Source organism: Chaetodon trifascialis, chromosome 10, assembly GCF_039877785.1.
Source record: "Chaetodon trifascialis isolate fChaTrf1 chromosome 10, fChaTrf1.hap1, whole genome shotgun sequence".
Taxonomy (NCBI): domain Eukaryota; kingdom Metazoa; phylum Chordata; class Actinopteri; order Chaetodontiformes; family Chaetodontidae; genus Chaetodon; species Chaetodon trifascialis.
The window spans coordinates 15,468,872-15,492,449 of record NC_092065.1 but is presented as its reverse complement, the minus strand read 5'-3'; the positions used below and the strand labels follow the sequence as shown (position 1 = coordinate 15,492,449).

General features: G+C 43.6%; 1 protein-coding gene across 5 annotated transcripts in view; it reads left to right on the top strand.

Moving 5' to 3' along the window:
• Positions 1 to 22,586, top strand: part of magi2b (membrane associated guanylate kinase, WW and PDZ domain containing 2b) — a 78,674-nt gene extending 56,088 nt beyond the window's left edge. For 2 of the 5 annotated variants that reach the window (XM_070971446.1, XM_070971448.1), the window contains exons 9-22: positions 541 to 723; positions 3,935 to 4,464; positions 5,406 to 5,574; positions 10,757 to 10,788; positions 12,804 to 12,996; positions 13,084 to 13,199; positions 13,605 to 13,797; positions 14,701 to 14,940; positions 15,978 to 16,163; positions 16,304 to 16,598; positions 17,354 to 17,573; positions 17,678 to 17,821; positions 18,239 to 18,377; positions 20,021 to 22,586. In XM_070971446.1, coding sequence (XP_070827547.1) covers positions 541 to 723; positions 3,935 to 4,464; positions 5,406 to 5,574; positions 10,757 to 10,788; positions 12,804 to 12,996; positions 13,084 to 13,199; positions 13,605 to 13,797; positions 14,701 to 14,940; positions 15,978 to 16,163; positions 16,304 to 16,598; positions 17,354 to 17,573; positions 17,678 to 17,821; positions 18,239 to 18,377; positions 20,021 to 20,715 — 3,335 coding nt within the window. In that variant the 3' untranslated portion in view covers positions 20,716 to 22,586. Of the gene's footprint in view, positions 1 to 540; positions 724 to 3,934; positions 4,465 to 5,405; positions 5,575 to 10,756; positions 10,789 to 12,803; positions 12,997 to 13,083; positions 13,200 to 13,604; positions 13,798 to 14,700; positions 14,941 to 15,977; positions 16,164 to 16,303; positions 16,599 to 17,353; positions 17,574 to 17,677; positions 17,822 to 18,238; positions 18,378 to 19,252; positions 19,342 to 20,020 lie in introns of all 5 variants that reach the window. The other 3 variants (XM_070971450.1, XM_070971449.1, XM_070971447.1) reach the window with 3 other exon arrangements.
• Positions 22,587 to 23,578: the final 992 nt, after the last annotated feature.

Below are 23,578 nucleotides of genomic sequence, written 5' to 3'. Positions count from 1 at the left end.
GGAATGCAGAAAGGACCTGCATGGCACATGGGCTCAGTCTTCATTCCATCAAGGGCCCCTGAAATTCATGTGCTGATAGGTTCTTAACTGTTGGGCATTTTTATTATATTGAACATTGTGCATTTTTTTCCTTGTACATCTCATAGAATGGGTTTTATGAGCATTTGACAGGGCAGATGCACAATGTCACAATGTACAGGGTCGAATGGAGATTGCTGGCAGTGCGGGGGACAGAGAACATGCTCGCCCCGAGGCCCCTAGTGGTTTAATCCAGGCACGCGTATGACAATGTACTAGACCAGTACATAATGTCCCGCTTCATTTGAGTGAAAACTGCATATCTCCAATGAGTCAGCTTATCAGTAATAAAGGCAAATGTGTCTTTAGTGGTGCTTTTGTGTGTGAAAATGTGCACAATATGTACATTCAGGACTGAAAAGATCACGTCAAACTTTCATTTCAAGTAAAATGCGACAAGCCAAATGTACAAGTTTTATAAATATCAAGGATATCTAAAACATCACACTTCTCTCCCTACAGAGAAGCCATTGTTTACGAGAGACCCAACCCAGCTGAAGGGCACCTTCCTGTCCACAGCCCTGCAGAAGAGCAACATGGGATTTGGCTTCACGATCATAGGAGGCGACGAGCCCGATGAGTTCCTGCAAGTGAAGAGTGTAATACCAGACGGACCCGCCGCTCAGGATGGAAAGATGGACACAGGTAAGTATGTGTACCAACGCAGTATTTTGACAACTGGTTGAGAAATAAATTGAGGTTTAAACAAACTACAAACTCAACAAGTCCATCATTATGGACCTTAATTTCCTGCCAAAATGATGTGAAGACCTCTGGCTGGCAAAGTTTCAGTTTTTTACCTGCCTGTTGGCTAATTTCTATCAACATTGTTGTACCTAAAAGGCCAGGGGAGCACAGTACAGTGTTGCTATCCAGTAAATCTTGTGCTGCAGTGTCATTTTGGCATCAAAAGTTCAACTTGTGCCTCTGCCAACTCAGATCATTTCTTAGCATAAGCACAAGTGCTTTAGTTAGTTTTATGGCTTCAGCTGGCAAAGGTCACCCACATACACCTCCAAAATCACATTCTCACACAGTCTTATGTATGTATCTCTTGATATATTGTCTTCAGTGATTTAGTGATGCACTGAATTCAATTTAAAAAAGAAGAAAAAAAGAAAATGTATATTTTTCCATCAGAAGTTAGTGTCTCAAGACTTAATCTCACTTTCCTAGTGGTAATTTGAAGCATTATTGCTCCTTTAAGGAGCGATTTTATCTTAACATCATGCATGTTTTGAGGGGCGTTTCCTTGATTAACAGATGTTTTGGCCAATTGTTAGTTGCAGTCCATGGTTGTTTTTGCAACCTCAGCTTCAACAGTTTGAATTTCATGGTTCTAGAGATTGACAAAGAAAACAGTAATAAACCACTGGATTATGTTTTGTGCTCCTGATGTCCTTTTGTCAACCAAATAAATGGCAAATTAAGCACAGCACAGGCTACTCTTCCCCTCAACCTTCACCTAAGGGGTACAACACAAGACATATTTCGCTCTATTCATTAAAATAATATAAAAAAAAAAAGCTTGGGTCTGTCTCATGATGGTCTGTGCCTTTCACAAATGCAAATCCAGCACAGTTTAGAACATTCTCCCAAGCTGTATAATAAATAAATGGTATCAGTGGTGTCAACAAAATTGTAGTGATACTCCACAAACTGTTGAAGCACATCTGAGAAATGAATAACTTTCAACACCCCCAGAAATATCAATTCATCTTAAAAGGGGACAGCATTAGCCCTTGGTGCCATATTTGGGGTGCCCTATATTTGTGCCTGTAGCACTGCGTGTCCCAGACAAGGACTTCAGTTTCCTCTCAGCACACTCTGTCCTCTGTCAGTGCACTATAGCATTCTGCATTTAACGGGAATGAGAGGAACTGATTTGATTGGCCATAACTGACACCAGCCCACACAACACCTACTTTATTAGGAGATTCATTTCTGCTTTTACTCATCTCATCGCTTGGTACTGATATTGCTCTGCAGGTGCAGTATCAGTACACTAGCACTTGTTGGCACAGCATATCAAAAAAACAGTCACACACAGGTACACCAGTGTCTGATACTCGTGTTTGTGCTTTGATTCATAAAACCAAAAATCTGTAACTCCCACACAATCAGTAATTAAGTTTCACATGGCTTACTTAGTAGTTTGAGATTGAGATTTGAGATTTTCATTTGCAATGTCACAGAAACTCGTCCTTTCCTGTTTATGTAATGTCTGTTTTGGATCAAAGCATCAGTTGACAGTTTCCATGGAGCACAGTACATAAGAGTGTTTCATAGGTTGATTCTCAGGGTCCTCAGGTTACAAAGATTGAGTTTTTGAATCTTTTATAGAGGTTAATCTTAGTTTAAGCCAAACCTTATAGAGCTGATGTTACTAACAGTCAAAGGCTCAGAGGAGGTGCTACTGTATGAGGCTCTATGTGTGTTCTGCTCTGAACCTGCGAGCTGGCCCCATGCCTGGCACGGTTGGTGCCTAAACTGCTCATTTAGAGCTCATTTCAGAGCTGGGAATCCTCCTTTCTACTCTCAGCTCCTGCTCCCTGCTTTTATGTCGCTCCCTCTGCCTCAGCATCAGTTTCTCTGTTATCTGGAATCCATCTCTTTCTATTTTATCTCCATCCCTCTCTTTGTCTCTCTGGCTTACCCTTTATTATGCTTCCTTATCTAACCATGTCATCTGACACTTCTTCTCTGCTTTCAGCCTCAATGTATTTTCATCCCTTTTCTCTTTCTACCTCTCTAGTTTTTCTCTCTTCATCCCTCTCTCCTGGTCTGCCAGCCCTTTCGTCTCTCTCTGTTCTGATTTCTCTCTCTCTCTCTTTCTCTCTCTCTCTCTCTCTCTCTCTCTCTCTCTCTCTCTCTCTCTCTCTCTGTCTCTCTCTCTCCCCGCTGTGTGACATTGCCAGAGCTGCTCACATACATGCATGTGCACACACATTCACACTCACGTGCACACAGTCACAGAGTCGCACACAGGCACTCCCTGGCTGAGATTAGCTGGCCTATTTGAGCTGTGTGGCATTGCTCTTAGGGATTGTGTACGATTGTGCATGTGACATGTATGGTGCGTGTGTATGTATGTGCACATGCTCCCAGGAGTGTGTGCGTGTCTGCATGTGAGACAGAGTGCCTCCAGAAGTGTGAAATAGAGGATTTGAGGTAGCTGCATTTGTCATGGGGCTGTAACTTTAAAGCTGAAATCCATAACTTTCCGCACGTTCAAACTACAGCAGAGATCACAGAGTATCTGGTGTTGCATTTGTGAAGTTGCTTCGCCTCGTTGTAAGTAAGGTGAACATATAAATTTAGGATATCAGTGATGTTAGGTAGCATAGCATAGCACAGGGCAACTTTTCTCACTCACACAAGATCATAAACAGCGGTACACATTTGTATTTTGCTTCCAACTGGTCACCAGAGTAACAAGGAGATGCAACGTTATTATGAATCGCATGTGAGCCAAGACTGCTTGTGACTGTGTTCAACCATTTAAATGATTGAGATTTTCATGATTAGAGTTTCTGTGGATGCCAGATGGTTGTCGTATTCACAGAGACACGCTGGGGTCTCTCTCTCCCACCTCTCTGTCTCACACATACACTTGTTGATTGCTTGTAGATTGCTTGCAGTGGCAGTGAACTGATACCATATTCCTTTGTGACACTTGCTGCAGCGTGTCCCGATACCGCTGAGATTTGACATTTATGGCAACAGACGGTGACAGGTTGTATTTTTGCTGCACAGTATGTTTACGTATGGACCGCTGAGATCAGGTCACATGCCCTGCGTAACACGTAACGCACTATAGTGTGAGTGAGACAGAACCTATTTCTTTCTTCCTCAGGTGATGTCATCGTCTACATTAATGACATCTGCGTACTCGGCACCACGCACGCCGATGTGGTCAAGCTTTTCCAGTCTGTACCAATCGGTCAGAGTGTCACCCTCGTTCTCTGTCGAGGCTATCCTCTACCCTTTGACCCTGAGGACCCAAGTGGCGCAGCAAGCACCTCGCTGACACCCATCGGCCTGGAGCACCGTCCCCTGGTGGTGAACGGCCGTGGCAGCTACGACCCCTACCTAGAGTATCTGTCGTTGAGCTCCCAGCTGCCTCCTCAGGCTCTGGCGCAGGCCGGAGCCCCTCATCCTGGAGATACGCATCTGGATGGCTCATCCCTGCCACCCACAACACCCGGTTCTGCCTCGGCACTCACACCTCACGACGACAATGTGTCCATGGCCTCCTCTGGGACTGCAGGGGTTGCCGGGGCAACAGCACAAGGAGCAGAGCTTCTGACCGTTACTATGGTGAAAGGGGCGGAGGGATTTGGGTTCACCATTGCCGACAGTCCCACTGGTCAGCGAGTAAAGCAGGTGGTGTGTCATGATCATCTGTTCATCTCTTTTCATTCACTTAGTAGACCATGAATAATCCAGAAATGAAAGGGTACATACCCGTTCGATGTTTTACTTGTATTTTACTGTATTTCGGGAAGCAGATGTGTCCTCTCAAGAGTGAAATCTCAGTAGTCAGCTTAACTCAGTAGTCGAGTTGAGTTACACATTAAATTTGTGGCAGAGTTAAAACAGCAGGTCAAGGTAAATTTAATTCAGTCAATGCAACTAAGTGTAAACTTAGACACTGAGATAATAAGAACAAAGTGAGCTCAGCCTGCAACGGATTTGTTATCTACTAACACGCAAATGAATGAAGGCAAGACTGTCTGTTAATGAAAAATCCAAATGTGCTTATTAGGTTCCTGGCTGTAAGGAACAGATAAATTAGACAAGATGAGTTGTGATGTGACAGATGCCATTTCTCGTCCCTGCTGTATCTGTACAGTAAAACATCTGCACGATAAAAACATCTGTCTCAACAGGTAATTTGTTTTATGTTCAGCACTCAAGATTCATTATTATTTGAACAAATAAGAAAAAAAAGGTAGTTGCACCTTTTCCTAGAGCTCAACAAATTTCAACAAAGTGTCTTCATGTCAATACCTTGAAATGGTGCCGTTGGCTGATCCTGTAAACCTTTAAAAACTAAAATGATTTTCAATTGCTTTTTGAAACAGGGACCAACAAAGATGGTCATTTTGCATTGAGACATTTTTGCAGCATTAATAGGAAGATAATGAATTAGAGTCCCTCAATATAACAATAAACCATGTGCAGGTTTTCACTCTAACCAAAGTTCATTAAATATGGTAGACGATACAAATTTTGTGTTAATGAGATTCAAATTACCTCAAAATCTAATCACAGTCAGTCAAATTGTGTGGCAGTGAGTGAGTGTTGTTGTTGCTGTGGAGCAGGTGCTGGAGCCGGGCTCACAGGGAGCGTCAGGCCTGATAGAGGGAGACCTGATCCTGGAGGTGAACCAGCAGCCAGTGGCTGCAGCTGGACATGGACGAGTGGTGGAGATGCTCAAAGAGTGTCCTGTGGGAGCTGAGGCAACACTCCTCATACAGAGAGCAGGAACAGGTGAGAGACAGCCTGGTGTCTTTCTGTCTGATTGTTTGTCTGCTTGGTGATGACTTTATTTGCTTCTTCTGATACACTTTCAGGCTTTCTGGTTATGACAGTTTGTTTGCAGGGGTATAAATGTCATTAACCTCTACAGATAGTTAAATTTCAACTCCTTAATACCTGGTGATTGTCCCTGATCTATTTATGTCAGCAGTGGTGGCAAAAACAATTAGAGTACAATTAGTATCAAATCACAAGTGGCAGTTTGGTATCTTTCAAAACCAAGATAATATTAGCAGAAATAAAGAAGGGTCCAGTGCAAGAGCAACTGCCTGGATAAATATAAGTTGGCTTGTGATTGAGATGCACAAATATCTTGTTACTGTTGTATCTTCAACCCCAGCTGCAGCTTCGCAAGAGAGCAGTCAAGTATAGTTGACAGTGAGCGCTGAGAGAGCAGAAGAGATTTTGATTATGATAATTTTGAGACCTGTTCTATTTTTGAACACATTCAAATCACAGTGGCTGCTTTTTGGGATTTTATTCAAGTCTCTCAATGTGGTTTATTTTTGGAATATTAAATAGTTTAGAAGAATAATTTTCCCTGCTCCAAAACTGGGCAGATGATAATAGTATTTCTTGCAATAACAACAGTGTTTTCTGAAGAAGTGCAATAATTCCGGATTATTTCACAGACCATTGACTTCTGTATGTTGGTTAAGAAACAATGAAACTTTAATGTTCCCCTTGAGGAAATAAGATAATTGCAGGAGCAAAAAGCTACAGGATACTTTATTACACATGAGACAATAGAAACGGAGAAATTAAATGAACAATGTTTTGTTCAATGTGTTTTGCACGTGCTGAACTGTATGGAGAATACACAGAAATATTAAGATCAAAACCAGTGTAAGCACATGTCTTAGTAAGCGTTATGTGTCACACCACGTGTTGTCGGTGTTTTCCAAATGTAACTTTATCACCATCATCTCATCAATGTTGTACACTGAGTTAGTCCACGTTAGGCGTGTACACCTCTAAAGGTGGCACCAACACTGCTGTGGGAAAGCAGTTTCATTCCCACTGGGGCCACTCATCCTCAAAATAAATGCAGTTATTTTACTGTAATGTGCTCTAGACAGAAATGACTGTAGGGAGTGTTAGCTAGCTGGCAAACAAGCTCCACTGGTCGGCATCCTGTTTGGCTACCTGTACTGTCTGTACTCTCTGAAATGATTCTGCTTCCATTATTATCTTCACTGTGTTTTGGTTTCATAAAGGGTCCGTGTTGATGTGATGCTGAGTTCAAAACCCAGTGTAACAAAGAGAGAATGTAATCCAAAAAGCTTAAAGAAAAAGGGCACATAGTACCATTTGTGATCTTCAACGTGGCGCTGCAATAGTTATCTATGTGTGGATGGTCAAACACCGGCAGCATGTACATACCTTTTGTTAGAAGAATGTGGCCATATGCAGCCCACACCACCTCTGAATGTGGTCTGGACGATTGCATCTCAGTGTGTCCTCAATGCGTCTTGGGTGCATTCTTCCTCCTCCACTTGCTGCAAACATTTCAGCTTGACAGATTTTCGACTTGGCTGTCTGTGTATTGAGACAGAGGATTCGGGGCTCGTGTTGATCCACAGTACCTGCTCACATGTCGAATCCCCTTAGCAACCTCTGCGTTGCACTGAGCTGCTCCTCACCACCTCACATCTAATTTTCTGCACACGTTCAGCATTTTACCTTCCTCTTGAAGTGAAAGAAGGAGACAGTCTGAGAAAATAAATCAAAATGGAGTTATATAGTCGCAGAAAAGAAGAATGAGAGAGAGTTTCATTGTGGGGAAGTTTGAAGTGCAGACGTCTTATGATACTGCCAGAACGACACAGAGTATGGCCATTTTCCCACTTCTGCTATTTCCTGCAAGATTGGCTCCCTGCGAGGAAATTAAATGGCACAGTTGAAAGCAATATTTGTTTGACATGTGCTCTTGCACTGATTCTATGAAAGGAGCCTGGTCACAGGGTCAAAACTTGACTTGATAATTACCCGGGGCTGCCTATACCACTGAGCCCCTGACCATCAGACGAACACACACACTCAACCCCACAAGGATAAACCAGGCTACATTCAAGCCTGCATGAAAGTTAGGAGAGAGAAAAAATCATTTGGCCATTTAAAGAGATCAACATCATAAGTTAATGGTTTGAGATAAATTGCCAGGAATGAGAGTTAATTGACAGTGGTTCTTAGATGGTAAAAGAATAAAGAGGAATTATAGATACACTCTCTTTGCATCGCTTCTTTTTCATAGTTTGTATTTAATTAGGGATGAAAACAATAAGTCTCATATGCAGCTCACGTTTAATTAATTGAAGTGCGACAGGAATTATCATGACAGACCTGAAACGCAATCAAAGACATTAACATGATACATCAGACTATCTGATCTAAGTGCTGTAGAACAGTGTGCTGATTTAATGCCAGTCCTGTTGTCTTACAGTACATTATTGACCATTGTAGGACAAGTATTGATGTACTGTTGCCTGGTCCTAGTGAACTGATTGTGTGCTGTATCTTTTTCAGTGAATTATATTCAGTCATCTGATTACGTGAGAGATGATTAATTCTACTAAGCCTATGATTTACACAAATAATTCAAGCAAGTGTTCAGGAGGAACAGAAAAAACACAAACTATGTGTATGACTGCGCGTCAGCATGCATGGACATGTACGTAAGCAGCTGAGATCAAATGTTGTGGCGCTGACCAATCAAGCATCTTATTAACAGGCAGAGACAACATCTGCCACCTGGTGGTTAACGTCTGTAAATACACACACTGAATTTCACTGTCGGATGCGCCATTTAAAAAGGAAGCTGAGATTGCCATGCACACATTAATGCAACATCACATGACACGCACATATGCACATCTGTATTAATATTTACATGCATATACACGGCTTGCAGTGGAGAGAGAGAATTATGTGCTGAATGTGCCACATTGCTTCCCTTCCCCCAAAGATCTCCTCCTTCAACCTCACTAGTTTCTATCACACAACTGAAGACAACGGCCCCACAGGGACTATCAGCCTGACACACCAGGAACCTCTCTGACTCTCTGTGTGTGTCTCTCTCTTCTCTGCAGGGTGAAAGAAAGGACAAGGTCCTTTACAGTGACTCAGATGTGCAAAATGTCAGGGATGTTAAAGCATGTTTGTGTTCACAGTCATAGGATTTCTGTGCAGAATATCAATGGAATTTAGCCTGCACACATGATTTCAGATGCGTGACTGAGAGCGTCGGTGCTTTGTTTAACACAGACATGGTGTTAGACTTCCGCTGCGTGTGTGAGCACGTGTGTGTCTGTGTGTGTGTTTGTCTCGTCGTCTGACTGCTGTAGCGTGGGCACTCTGCCAGAGTTCCTCTGAGCTGTGGTCATGTTCACAGCTCCGTCCCCTGACTTCCCAGTTTGAAGCGGAGCCAACCACAGACTAGAGACCTTTTGCACCACCAATGAGGATCCAGATCATGGCTGTGAAAAAAAAAGGGTGTCAGGCTGCACAAGCCAATCAGGCTGATCTGAAGGCCATCCAGAACTCAGCAGGCTAGTCTGTGAGGCCGGCTTGCCAAACTGCCTGACCACTGACTTGTGAGAGAAGCCTCATGAAGCCTCTCTACCAGACATTCATTTGTAATTCATCAGCATTCATACAAGCCTGCCACACATTCAGCACATATGTTGTTGAATTCCATTAGCATTTAAATTAAGCTTAAATGCATCTTTAATATGAGTGGACAATTGCCTTGTAGCTCGTACTCATTTCCTTCAGTGGGTCATAAAGGAAAGTTTTCTGGAGAATAAGTTATTAGAATTTCTTAAAGGCCTCCCTTAAGACCTGTATTCCCTGCAGAACGTGGTTATTAGTCCCAGCCTCCCACAGAGCGCTCCCTCTGCTGCTGCCACCGTGCTGAATCATTTCAGCACCACGGACAGCTCTCCTCAAATCGCCATTTATGTTTATGGCATTCATGGACGGAGGCGATTATATTTCCCTTTTCCTCATTTTCTTGTGTCCTCCTGCTCCACGCTCACAGACACAGGAGGGACAGACAACATTTGTTTTAGAAAATGGGAAAGATTTCTGCACAGAAATTGGGCTTTAATTGGATGGATGGAGGCAGGGTGGCGGGAAAAATGTGGGAAAATAAAAGATAAAAGCGTAAGGAATGGCAGAAATGAATTTCAATTTTTGTTTTGTCTTGGACTGGCAGCGGTCTATTGTGTTTAATTTTCCTCAAATCTCCCCTCGCTGGCTGATTTTGATTGAACTTTCTGCCATTGTGTTCTGGCTCTAAGTGCCCTGGCCTTCATCTAACACGTCTAAAAAGCAGGCAGATGCAGAGTAATTCCATAAATATGTTCCATCCAGTGCTCTCTGACATTTCTGAGGAAATCTCATAAACGCAATAAATATTAAATACATCAGGATTCTCTAGGGAGTATTTTACAAGCGCCCATGTCTGTTAAAGGATTCATCAGCAGTGCTGCTGCAGTCGAATGTGCTTTATGAGTGTGTTTGTGTGTTTCTGTCCACATGTGTAAAGATTCAGGCTGCATGTTTAAACAAGGCAGTCACTGCATGTAACCTCCCCTCCATATCTAAATGTATGTATTTGGGTCTCGGCAGCATAAATGTACTGTATGTCTTTGATTCAGAGGAGTCACAGGGGAGCTGCGCTGATGAGATTGTTGTTGTGATGGAGAGTGCTCCCTGCTTCTACATGCAGATAAAATATGACTTACAGAGAAAACTGTGCGTGCGTGCATGTGTGTGTGTGTGTGTGTGTGTGTGTGTGTGTGTGTGTGTGTGTGTGTGTGTGTGCGTGTGTGTGTGTGTTGAGGGGAGGGGGTCTGTGCTTTTGCCTGCAGCTAATGATGTAATTATGTTGAAAACAAACGCAACAACTAAACCCGTTTAGGATGAGTTACACAAACAAAGTCAAAACAGAGGAATATGAAATCAGCAAACTGACGTTTTTTTTCACACGTTTCAACACTCATACCCAGTGTCTCATTTTTAGAAACCTCGCACATAATAGTTTTTTTGCCTGGATTTTGTTGTTTCATACGAATCTGACAGTTTAACCGAGCCTGCCGTCTGTTAACTGCGTTTTCTCTTTCTACCTCAGGCCACATCTCTCCGTGGAAGGCCTCCAAACAGGTACAATGATTGAACAAAATTTGTTTCTGTGTGTGTGTGTGTGTGTGTGTATGTGTGTGTTTGACTGAGGCGGAGAAACAAAACAGAGAGGCGGGAGGAAAAATGTGCGTCTCTGAACCAGATTTGTTTGTCGAAGCAGAGACGTAGAGAGAGAAGTGTGTGGGATCAGCGTTTGTCACCGGGGCTCGGCTTTTGCTTCACTGTGAAACGAGCCGGCCTGTCCTGACCTGCTTATTGGGTTTGATCACATCAGATCTCACACCACAGCAGCTGGGGAAAAGCTCTTCAGATTTCTACTTAAACTGCACCTGCCACTGCTTGTGCAATCAGCAGTCATTCATGCTGTTAGACAGAACGTTCAGACGTAACGAGTCTCGTCCCATTTAGGTTTAAATTGTGAATATTGATTTGTATTTCATTAATAGCCGTTTGTCTTAATTGCATAGTTGAGTTACTGAATGAAAACATTAACAGGACATAACTCACACACTTAGGATAATACATTTGTTATCATAGTTTTAATGATTATCTTCCATCATCGTGGTGACCTGTTCCTTACCATTACTCCTCTGCCCATAGTTAGCCTTGGATTTGTTGTTTTAATTTCACTGTCATTAAGTTTGTAAACAACCTCCGTCGAGATAATTCGTCACCATAAACACGAAGGTTTTATTTGTCAGAGATTTACCATTACAGTTACAATCTATCAGTATTTATACCTGACTGCTGTGTTTTTATGCAGGCTGATATCATTTATTTATCTTTCTGCTAACTCTGCACATTGAGTTTGTAGTTGTCTAATCGACACTACACTTTTTGCTGCACATATACTAATATTAGTTTTCATATGTTGGATTTGTATGCGTGCTGTATTGTGTTTCAGCTGTTTGTTGCTGTGTTGTGTGGGCTGTTGTCAGCATTGGGTGTCTGTCATGTGCAGACTGTCTGTTTTTATAGTGTATGTTGCTTCTATGTTATTTTTGCGCCCACACCATGTATCAGTTTCCTTTTAAGATAATAAAACCAATCAATGAGATGCCACCAGGAAGACACGCAAGTCTCATCCCACAGCAACATGTTGCCTACGAAACTTAAGAAATCAAATAGGTTTTACACATTTAAAATACTAAATTACAAATATGTTGAGGAAACTTGAAGCTTTTTGTGTTACACTGTTGTCTTCAATGAGGGAGAGGAGTGGCTGTAAGTAATTTAACTTTTTTTTGGATAAACATTTCAGACACACACAATTAATCCAAGCAGATTGTTTTTTGATGTCTCAAAATATGTCTGGAGGGGACCTTTAAGAATGAAGTAAATGTTTAAAAACAAAATGTTTTAGCATGGGGAAATGTGACAGAGAAATAAAGCAATAAATAAGCTGTAACTCTAAATGACACCGTGCTCCCTATTTAAATCGCACAAGCACAGCCATAAGTGTAAAGCTGTAGGTCTTAGGCACACCGACTCTCAGGGCACCCGTTATTTTGGTTCACATGGGTGCAGCAGTGCACAGAGCAAAAGGGCTGGGTGAAGTGGAATATAGATCAGAGGGTGCAGTGATCAATAAATACACTCACAGCCATTCACATCACTGGTGTCTCAGTGATTTATGACGTTTCTACAGGATGTCATAGAGTTTTTATCTCGTAAATCGGTAAAGAGGCTATGATGCATAGGATTAAGCGGCCCTGTTACTCGGATGTTTCCCTCATAAACAGGCCTCCTTGAACCATAAAAAACATTTTTTGATGCAGATTTAAATGGATCTCTTGGTTAATAATCTAATTTTACATTTTGAGCAGATTTTGTTTGCTCTTGTTGACAAAATCTGTAAGCCCAAGACCCATTTTCCACCACAGTAACTCGCTTTGCACTGCTTAATTTGAGTGAACCTGCTACCTGTTTGTGCCACACACACAGTCACACAGAGTGCTGCCTGGACTGTTCGCTGCTCTGCCACAAAAAGTAAAGCTCCAAATGTTAAACATCTGTTGTTTGTGTTTCCCTTGTAGTTGCCCGATCAGTGGGACCCACATGGCAGCCCTCAAGCAAACCTGTCCGGCCCCGTTTTGCCACCTGGTACACCCTTCCCAAACCAGCCTCAGCATCGCACGTCTGTGCCTGACTCCACCGAGGGTTTCGATCTGAACAAACCAGACCCCTACGACCTTTATGAGAAGTCGAGGGCGATCTACGAGAGCCGACGTGAGTGCTGAAAAACACGATGCACATGATGTGATGATCTGAAAAAAAAGAGAGAGTCAAAGTTTAACGTCTGCATCTGTGTCCCAGGTCCAGAGTATGAAGAGGTGGAGGTGCACCTGCTGAGGGAGAAGACCGGGTTTGGCTTCCGCATCCTGGGGGGAGACGAGGCCGTGCAGGCTGTGAGTCCGGACGCCCGTGACAAGGCTCGTATGGGACGGGCTGGACCACACGCATATTTAACCTCATACACGCCAACCTCGTCTGACCTGCACCTAACCTCATCTCACACTTCATTCAGTTTCACACTTTTGACCAACAAACCCTCCACACACATACTTACACACACACACACCTTGGCTTTCTCACACTGTCCTGACTCACTTGATGCTCAGTACCTCCCATACTGAAGTAACGCCTTGCTAACTTGTCCCCGTGCAAAACCGCATGCAAACTTTGTGGCAGGAGATTATTAGGAAGGTGAAAAATGTTACCATGACCCAAAACTAGCTTACAACCTGGATAAAGCAATTACTGTGTAATTCCACTCTGCCTGCGTTTCATCCTCTTCACCTTCATCTATGTTGCTAATATTGATTGTCTTTGAACAGATTGTTATTGGCGCTATAATAGAGAACACTCCCGCTGAGCGCGATGGGCGGCTTCGACCCGGGGATGAGCTCATTTCGGTGGATAAAAATGTGGTTGCTGGGAAACCACACAAATACGTAATAGACTTGATGCACGCAGCTGCTCGCAACGGACAAGTCAGCTTGACTGTGAGAAGGAGAGTGCTAACGCCTGGTGAGGACGTGTTTTTTTTGTTGGTTTTTTTTTGTTCTTTTGTTTTTGTTTTTTGGTTTGTTTTTTTTTGTTTTTTTTTCAGATTTTACCAAGACTGCAGAACATGCTGCACATTTCACTGGCATCAGCTTGATCAAAGACAATTTGGACACGACACACGGGCTGAAAGTCTGTGTGCAGGATGAGTGTGTACCCACGCATCTTTTTTGTGGTAGTAGATCATACAAAAGTCTATCTCAGAGGTGAAATCTTCAGCCAGACATTTGGGGGGAAGGGGGGGCAGCCAGGTTGGGGGTAAGTAGAACCTTAAAAAACACATATATTAACATAAAGCACGAATGGCTCGTGGTCAATGTGTATCACTCTGTATTTTCAGCACAGCCTCTTTACCACCTGCAAACATTTTCACCACCACCACCACAGTGATAATCTACTGGGTTTACAGCAACACACTTTACTGACACATCAACTACAGACCCAGTTTTTAAAAGACAAGTGACAGAGTGAAAGTCTGATCATCCTCCAGCCTGTTACCCTGAAAAAGACCAGACCAGGTGTGCTCATGTGAGAGACCCCTGCAGCGATTACGCTCTTGATCTATCCTTTGTTCTTTGTAAGCACCCCGGCAGGCGCTGTGGTTTGTGTCTTTCTAAATACAGTGCAACTGCAAGGGCGTATACATACACAAGAGTCATACCTGTCAAACAGCCAAGCACAATTTGACTTTGACAGAGAATTCCTCTGGGAGGTAGAGCAGTGCATCTACTGGTGTATGCAGTACACGCTACAGCACTGGAATTTCTCCAATGGCTACAGCCACTTAGAGTAAATTGGTCAGGTTTTACAGCAACAGAGCTGCTGCTTTGACTCATCATGTCTCCTCTCTGGCTTTCTTTCCTCCAGGTGAAGCATGCCCTGTGAATGGCCGCAGCCCCGGCTCGGTGTCGACACAACACAGCTCTCCACGTAGCGACGCGGCCTCGGCTTCTGGCCCCATGGCAGTCGCCGCCCCCCCTGCCACCTCTCCTCCAGAGGGATCTGCCCTGCAGACCAGTGATGTGGTCATTCACCGGAAGGAGAACGAGGGCTTTGGCTTTGTCATCATCAGCTCCCTGAACAGACCGGAGAACGCCACTGTCATCAGTGAGTTGCTCATTTGGAGCCCTGAAGGCTGTTGTTGATTTGTAAATCCTGATGATAAAGGATCCTCAGGGTGCTGACTGTCATAGAGTGATTGCTTATGGGGTTTTGCTACTGTTTGAATTCATTTTAAATGTGTTTGTAATAAATCTGACCACACAATGCCAGTTGCTTTTGTTCTGCATGTCCACTCAAGAAACAGGATCAGAAGTATAATGTCCATTTTTCCTGCTTTACTAATAACCAGTGGGCTTCATGTCCCTTAACAGTTGATTTATTTCAGTGGTGTTTCTTATTCTGTCCAATAGCTCCAGAGCTTTCATTAGCTGGGGTCAAACTGAAATTGACTTGTTTTTTATGTTTTGCTATTTTGATTTGTTTTTATTTTATGTCAAAGTAGTATTAAAAGAGTCTATAAAAGTCTTCAATTAGGCCAATGCAGTCCTGGCAACATCCGCTGCACTCAAAACATATTCATCGAAATTTCTAAGAATTGTATGGCTAAATTCATGACACCCCCTCTAGGTTTCTGCACACACCAAGGAATATGAATACCCCAAAAACAAGTCTAGTATACAGTAGTCATTATAATATCAAACATTAGTTCAGGATGTAATGGTGCATGTTCAGCAGTGCCTCAGGGGTCTTCTCTGCTAGGTGGGTCCAGAAATGTTTCATATTTGAATGGAAATTTTCAGTTTTCTGTCTCTATCCGTGTGAAAAGCTGAAACTCAAAAGCCATTTGTTGTGTTTAGATGTTTTTGTCATAAAATAGTGATTAAGATTTCGAAAATTGCAATCATTTCTTAGCAGGTGTGAACAATGTATGTATTTCTATGGGGAATTCGCAAGTATTCGTAACAGTAATTTAAAAAAAATGACTGCACTGTTTCAAAGAGTTTCATGGCAGGCGAGGCTCATCTTGTAAAACAATTTGAAATGTTTTTGTCTTCACTTCAAAACTGAGTTTTATCGGTGCTATTTTGACATCTTTCTTGAAAATTGCTGTTAACAAGCACCGTGTTATTGCCTGTTTCCAGCTGTGCCCCACAAAATAGGACGTATCATCGAGGGCAGCCCGGCAGACCGATGTGGAAAGCTGAAGGTGGGCGACCGCATCCTGGCTGTGAACGGACAGTCCATCATCAGCATGCCGCATGCAGACATTGTCAAGCTCATTAAAGATGCTGGGCTAACCGTCACACTGCACATCATACCAGAGGAGGGTAAGTGTGTGATATTAAATACAATACATACAATGCGTTCTTGAGCATCCTGCATGTATTTTCAATTTGTTCTCAATCCCTCTCTGCAGACAGTGTTTAACATTTTCCCCGTGTCTTGTCTCACCTTCTGTCCAACACAGGTTCCCATTCTGGCCCCAGCTCAGAGAAGCAGAGCCCCATGACCCAGAAACACAGCCCCCAGACCCAGCCCAGCCCTGTAGCCCAGACAAGCCAAGGAGGCACCCAGCCCGGCCAAACGGCCACTCAAACAGGTCAAGCACCTGTCCAGCTCAGCCACACACCAGCTCAGACATGCCAAACAGTGACTGGCCCTCCTGCACCAGCAGCCTCCCAGCCTGCACCAGCTGGAAGCCAGCAGAGCCCAGTCACCCAGTCCTCTGGCATCCCTCCACAGCTCTACCTCCATGACGGCAGGTAAGACAGTGCTGAGAGGGATGTTCTTGTTTGGACTCAGCTGGAGCATTTTGTAGGATTCCTTAAGCATAGTCTGTCTGGGTGACTGCACAGAGCGACTGGAAGAAGACGGAGCTGGAGTCTTCAAGGGCAACAGATATCAAACTGTGTGTATAGATGAGAGGGTGCCATCCTCTCCTTGCATGCCAGTAAGTTCTGGAGAAACTCTGTGACTGCAGTCAACTTTTGTCCCAGTCAGACTCTCAGTATCAGGCTAGTTTCTACCTTGCGTAACACCACTTAGCTCTTACAGTGTCAGTGAATAATTTACCTTAAAGTATCTCTTCTATAATGCAGGAACCCAGCGATCAGGCCCTGTTCCATGTCAAAACTATGAAAGTGTAAGTGTGTGCATGGATGGGTGTGTGCGTGTGAGTCTCAGATCAAGACACTGAGAGCAGCACTCCCAGAGCTGTGGATTTATGCCCATTTTACAAGCGGGATCGTGATAAAAGTTTCAAAATGAAGAGTGATATTTCCATCCTTTTTGTGGCAGGCCTCCTTAGCCTCACACACTCGCTGTCTTCCTTCAAATGGCAAATTAAGCTCAAATGTAACTGCACTCATAAACCTACACTATGAGGAACACAGTCCACTCTCACATGAGAGGACACATGAGGACATGCAAGTTTTTTTTTCCTTTAATACTTTTCCAAAATAATGCTCTTTCCATCACGACACAAACTCTCTCCTCTGATTTTGTTGCTTTCTCACAGGTCAGAGGTAAAAGCCAGACAGGACGTCAAACCTGACTTCCGCCATCCTCCATTCACTGATTACAGGCAACCTCCGGTAGACTATCGTCACCCACCAGTTACTGATTATCGACAGCCCCCGACGCTGGACTACAGACACCCGCCCGGTCTGCTGGACTTTAGACAGCACCCTGCAGCTGCTCAGTTCCCTCTGGGGATCCCTGCTGACTTCAGACCACAGGTAGAACTGGACCAAGAACTGTGTGCTCGAGTTTACACTGTGTTGAGCATCAAGTGTTTAGAGGATGTTTGTAATCTTTGTTTGTATCCTCATTTTTCCTGAAGGACTTTGATTACTTCACGGTGGAGCTGGAAAAAAGTGCAAAGGGTTTTGGCTTCAGTATCCGAGGGGGAAGAGAGTACAAGATGGACCTATTTGTGTTGCGCCTTGCTGAGGATGGTCCTGCCATACGTAATGGAAGGATGAGGGTGAGGCAACATGATGAGATGATCAAATCTAAGACAAAGTTTAATAGTGTAAGATGTAATACAGCAGTGACACTTCTGTTGTCCCTCTGATATGCTTATTATCTTTTACCATTTCTTTTGTAGATTCACATCTTTATCTTAATGTCTGCACCATCATCTAAATGGGGCAGGAATAGTTTAAAGGTTAGGAAAGGGCCAAAGTGAATAAGTGTAAGTGTACGTGAACTCAGTGTCCGGGTAACCCTCAGTTCACCCTCAACAACTCCTGTTGATGTGCACTTGAACAAGGCACTTAATGGTCCTTAGTCCCCAGTTGCTCACCAGCAGAAGACTGCGCTTGTGTAGAAAAGTCATCTTTCTGTGGATAAACAGAGGCTGACAGAAATTGACCCTGTCCTCACTGTGTATCTCCTCTAGGTAGGGGATCAGATCATAGAGATTAACGGGGACAGCACTCGGGACATGACTCATGCCCGCGCCATTGAACTCATCAAGGCGGGAGGCAGGCGGGTCAGGCTGCTGCTAAAGCGAGGCACAGGACAGGTGCCAGAATATGGTGGGTTTTCAAGCACAAAGTCTCTAAATGTCCAACTCTTTCCACTTTTTCTCTCTCTTTCAGTCTCTGGCCTGTAGCCTGCTGCACCAGCTATATAGAAGTTCACTCAAGATAGTAATGACATTAAAGCTGTGTCAGTGTTTGGTTGCACCAAAGAGACTTAACATTCATCTTAACTACTCTGGTGTAAAGCCCAAACTAACCAAAATATTGTTGCATGACATGACATTTTCACTTCCTGTTGCTAACCAGTGAAAAGCACCGTTCTTACTGTAGTGTTTACTATGACGTGTCTCAGGCCCAGTCGTCACTTTGCTATAATTTGCTCCTCATCACCCTCAAAGTTATCCCACCTTTCAAAAATGATGCTCCATGCCAGTCGCTATTTCAAAGGGAATTTGCACCCACTAAGGGCTGGGTGTGAGATTTAAGTTTTAACTACGTTGGAACTGTCTCATCCTGTGCAAACTGTAAAACGTTAGCATGTAAAGTCCATCCTAAGTTAGAAATTACATTCAAACCAGGCTATGTTTGCACTCCAGTATAGCTGGTGCAACGGGCCACACAACTCTCAAGCGCATACTACAGATTCATTGTTTGAAGTTCAACATTACTGTTTCTTAACCAGAATGGCTTTTTTCCTGCAAACACTATGTGTTTCACTCAAGAACATCTTAGCATTCATTGATGTCTTTCTGCATTTTACTCCTCACTCTGCAGTCTTCTCTTCCGTCATCTGACATTAAACTTCTTCATGTGAAAAACAGTTTGGATCAAACAGTAGCATAACAACCTGCTCTTTTGCTCTTCGTGTGTTGTAACCCCACTGCTTTAAGTCTAATGATTGGTATAGGCTTTTACTTGCCTTCCCTCAGGAATGGTACCTTCCAACCTCTCCATGTGCATGAAAGGTGACACACTAAGCTCCCCCTATTTCTTCCTAATGGGCCACTCTAAAGACACGGTTCGTGGAAAAACTGCATGTCTCTCTCCCTACTGATTACTCTGTGTGCAGTTATAGCTGTGCTCTAGGCATGCATGTGTGTATGCATGATCAAGAGTTTATGCATGGGAAAATAGCAGCTGTGTGTGTGTATTTGTGTGTGTGCGGGTGCTTTAAGTGTGTTGTTGTAACAGAGCAATATGGTTTGAAGTGACCCTCCAGATGAAATTGTGTCATCCTAAAGAGGGCTGTGAAGTAGACTGTGTGAAGTCAGTCTGCTCAGGATCAGTCTGTCACACATGCGTTTGTTGTTTTCAAGCACTGAATGAATCCTGTCCCTTGTGTTTTTGTAGATGTTATGTAGGTTAGGCTTTAAGTGGATCATGTTGGCATAGAGGCTGACATGGTCAGGTGTGTGTTAATCACACGCATTTGCATGCAGGTTTGCTTGATCAGGATGTGGTGTTAAATTGTATTATCTGTCTTCCTCTCTCTGAATTTGTCCTCATCTGATTTTCTTTCTGTGTGTGTGTGTGTGTGTGTGTGTGTGTGTGTGTGTGTGTGTGTGTGTGTGTGTGTGTGTGTGTGTGTGTGTGTGTGTGTGTGTGTGTGTGTGTGTGTGCATGGGCATGTGCATGCTGGTTTGTGCCACACTGCTTTTATCTCAGCCCACCTGAGTGTATTTTTTCCCCCCCGACAGACTGTGCCGGCCCCTGGGATTCCCTTTCTACAGCCCACTCTGCCCTGCAGGAAGTGACCCTCGAACCGCACCCGAATCCATTGCTCTCATCCCATCCAGCCTCAGCCCCAGACTCCCCACATCAGCTCCCTCTAGAGGCCACAGTGTGCATGGCAGACAAAGCTCCACAGCTGACAGACCACAGCTCCATTAGAGGGGCTACAGGTGGCAGGTCCACCCAGCAGAAGTGTATCACCAGGGGGCAGGGAACCCCTCAGGGGTCTGGAGAGGTGGACTGTGGACCAGGCGACAGACAGCCTCGGGCTTTGCCTCCCAAAGCTGTCCTCGGGAGGTCTGTTGATAGAAGAGAGAGGCAGAGGGAGACTTGCTCCCCCTGCTGTGAGAGAAAGGGCCTGCACACACAGGCGATGAGCACTGTCTGGCCCTGGGACCCATATGTGAGTGTGAATTTGAATGGAGCCTCTCTCAGCAGTGGAGACGGACATGTCAGCCTCCAGGAGAGGCTGGCATCCAGAGGTCTGTTCCCCAGAGATGATGAGAGGGCCACTGGCCACAGTGGGCTCTGCTTTCCCTCTAAAACCATGGAAGATCCTCCTGCGAGGAGCGCAGCAGCGTCCCCTGGACCCTGGAACGTCCCTGGGTCTGACAAACTGCCTGGCACCCTGAGGTCCTGGACCTCCACAGTAAGCAGGTAGAATGGATCTCGCTGGTTTGGATCACACTGTCTGGCTCCTCATTCAGTTCACCATTGGATGTCTGAGAAGAACAGTGAATCCCTCGCCCTCTCTTTCTGTCCTGGTTTCTTTTCCGTCTACTTCTAAGATCATATTTTAAGTTTCATTTGTTCGTACAAAATACTTATTACACCCACCACCTTAAAAAACACAGGAACTTTCACAGCTATTGTAACATACAGTATTAAACTGATGGAGACTGCTTAATATGTAGGTATTTTTGACCCTCAGATGTGACGGTTAATGTTCTGATCATAGATGGAGCAACAGTGTCTGATGCTGAGAGGAGCTGTGCTGTCAACATGTACCTTTAACTGCTCGACCTTATCTGGCTCAGATTGGTTTGTGCAACGTAACCTCAGATGGGAGAGAGACATATGTACATCCACGAGATTTACTTTTGCTCCATTTTCTCTGTGCAGTGGGAAGACTACAAATCTGTCAGGAGGAGGCAGAGACACTGAAACTCCTGGAGGACATGGCACTGAGCCAAGTGGCAGCCTGGTTAACCCGACATGTTAGATCTCACATGCCTACCGATATATCATATACTGTAAATGTAAAGATGTGAAAAATATGTACATTTGGTAATCTCAAAAACATACCTGTTGGTGTTTTTTGAGGCAGTGTTGTAGTTAGATACATTGTAAAGAAAAGAGAAAAAAAAAACACCAGAACAGTATTTTAGGATCACTATTTCCATGGCCTCGTCTATAACTACATATCAGAGACTGTGCAAGTCACCAAACCCAGACCGCTGAGGGAGGCAGCGGCCGTGTGCATGGATATAAACCACCATGTCATTGTACAGGGACTCACATGTCTTTTAGAGGTAGAATAGAGAGAGAGGACGTCCTCTGTGGAGCTGACCAGTTGGTACTCATGTGAGACAAAAAGAAACTTTTTTTTTTTTTCATCAAATTGAACTTTTGAGTGACTGCAAACAGTTGGCTTAGTAAGAAATTATTATACTGAGTTATGTACACAACTTGATCACAACTCAACCATGCAGTCATTGTGCAGAATTATAAGCTGTGTTGTATTCATTTAATGCTCAACAGAAGAATTTTGTCCAGTCTATATTTCCCATTTCTATGCCTTTTACTGTGCTAAGTGTACCACATCACTGTGGGAGAGGGGCATCGGTGTGGGGAAGGGGAGGCCGATGGTTATGAGGTGGGGCGGAGTGCCTTACTCAAACTAATGCAGAGCTGTTGCTGTTGTGATTTGCTTTGGGAACTGAATGCAAAACAGATGTTATTGACCATGCACACATATCAGCAGACCGTTGAGTTGTGGAGCCTGTTTTCTTCGGACTTAACACCGAGCAGTATATACAGTTACCTTGATGCACTCTCAGCTGTATAGCTTATCAATGTCAATGATTGCCCTTGTCCCCTAGTGCTTAAAAGGGGGTCAAATGTAGCCTGTAGCATTACATCCTCTTCTTAGAGTCATCTGGGAGAGTCGAGCGGTGAATGTTTATCCAGACGGAGGTGTTATCAAAGTGGAGTCTCATTTCAGCTTTATTTGTCTGTTCTGTAAAGAAAACATGTTACGTTTGCGTGGCTGCAGGCCGTACCAGCGCTCGCTGAATCTGAACCCAAGACTTTGGATGATCTGTGAAACAGATGCACTGAAACGTGTTTGATCACAGAGGGTTGATACCGGCAGAGCTGTGGTGTGCTGCTGTTAAACACATGAAGTCACTATCCTCCTGCATTTCTCCATTTTGATATCATCCTTTTCTCTCAAGATGTTTGCTCTCATTAAAAATGAATCACCAGGTCGTCTGAGTACTGGAGGACCAGATGAGTTAAAAAAAAAAATAATCACAATGCATTGTGACAATTTGACTGAATGCAGCACGATGACACATCCAAGCTTGTGAACTGGTACAGGCATACTGGTAAACTGCTTTTAGCAAGACAATGCACCTACAGACTGGGACACTGGTCAGACCACGTGCATACAGTGTCACGAAGGATTTTGACCCGCAGTGGTTTCTGCGTAAAATGTGGTCTGGATGTTTCTGAGCTGACTTTTAAATACAGCCGTGGTTCATGTGATAAAGTGGTTAGCAAGGAGCGAAAGAACATGCTGTTAGGCTGTAGAAATGTGTCGACTGTATGTACAAATGTCAGAGTTAAGAAAAGGTGAAGGAACACGTCATCCAGCCCTCTGTCTTCGTCCAGGCCGTCCCCCTGCCTGCTGAGTGATTTTTGTATACAGAAACAAAAGAAACTGCTTTATTGGAACCTGTGAAGGATGGCACGTTCATAAATCCCCATTGAGATCAAGTATAACTGTGTAGTGTTAATTGTGTACTATTCACCTTGTACAGCTGTATTCCTACAAATATGGTTTACTGTATCATTGATACTGTAGTTTCAAAGACGTGAACAACTATTTTTATGAAATGCGACAGTACTGATATATTACATTTTGCTAAAAAACAAAAAACTTGTTTACTGAAAGATATTCTGAAATACTGTCAAATAAACTCTTGACATGGTGTAAAATATTCTTTCCTAGAGGTTGTTTTACTTAAAACCACAATTTGTCAGTTAATCTGCAACAATTTTAATGATTGTTAGTTGTTTACCCAAACAAAAACAGTAAATATTATCTGGTTCCTGCTTCTCAAATATGAGATTTTGCTGCTTTTCTGTGCTTTATGTAATTCTTAATATTTTTGGTGTGATGGTGTGACAAAACAGGACATAACATTGGACTTTTGATTAAGATCATCAATAGCTGCTGTCCAAAATGAGGCGACACCAGGACACACCAGAGCCGGTGCTAAATATCAATGAATCCACAT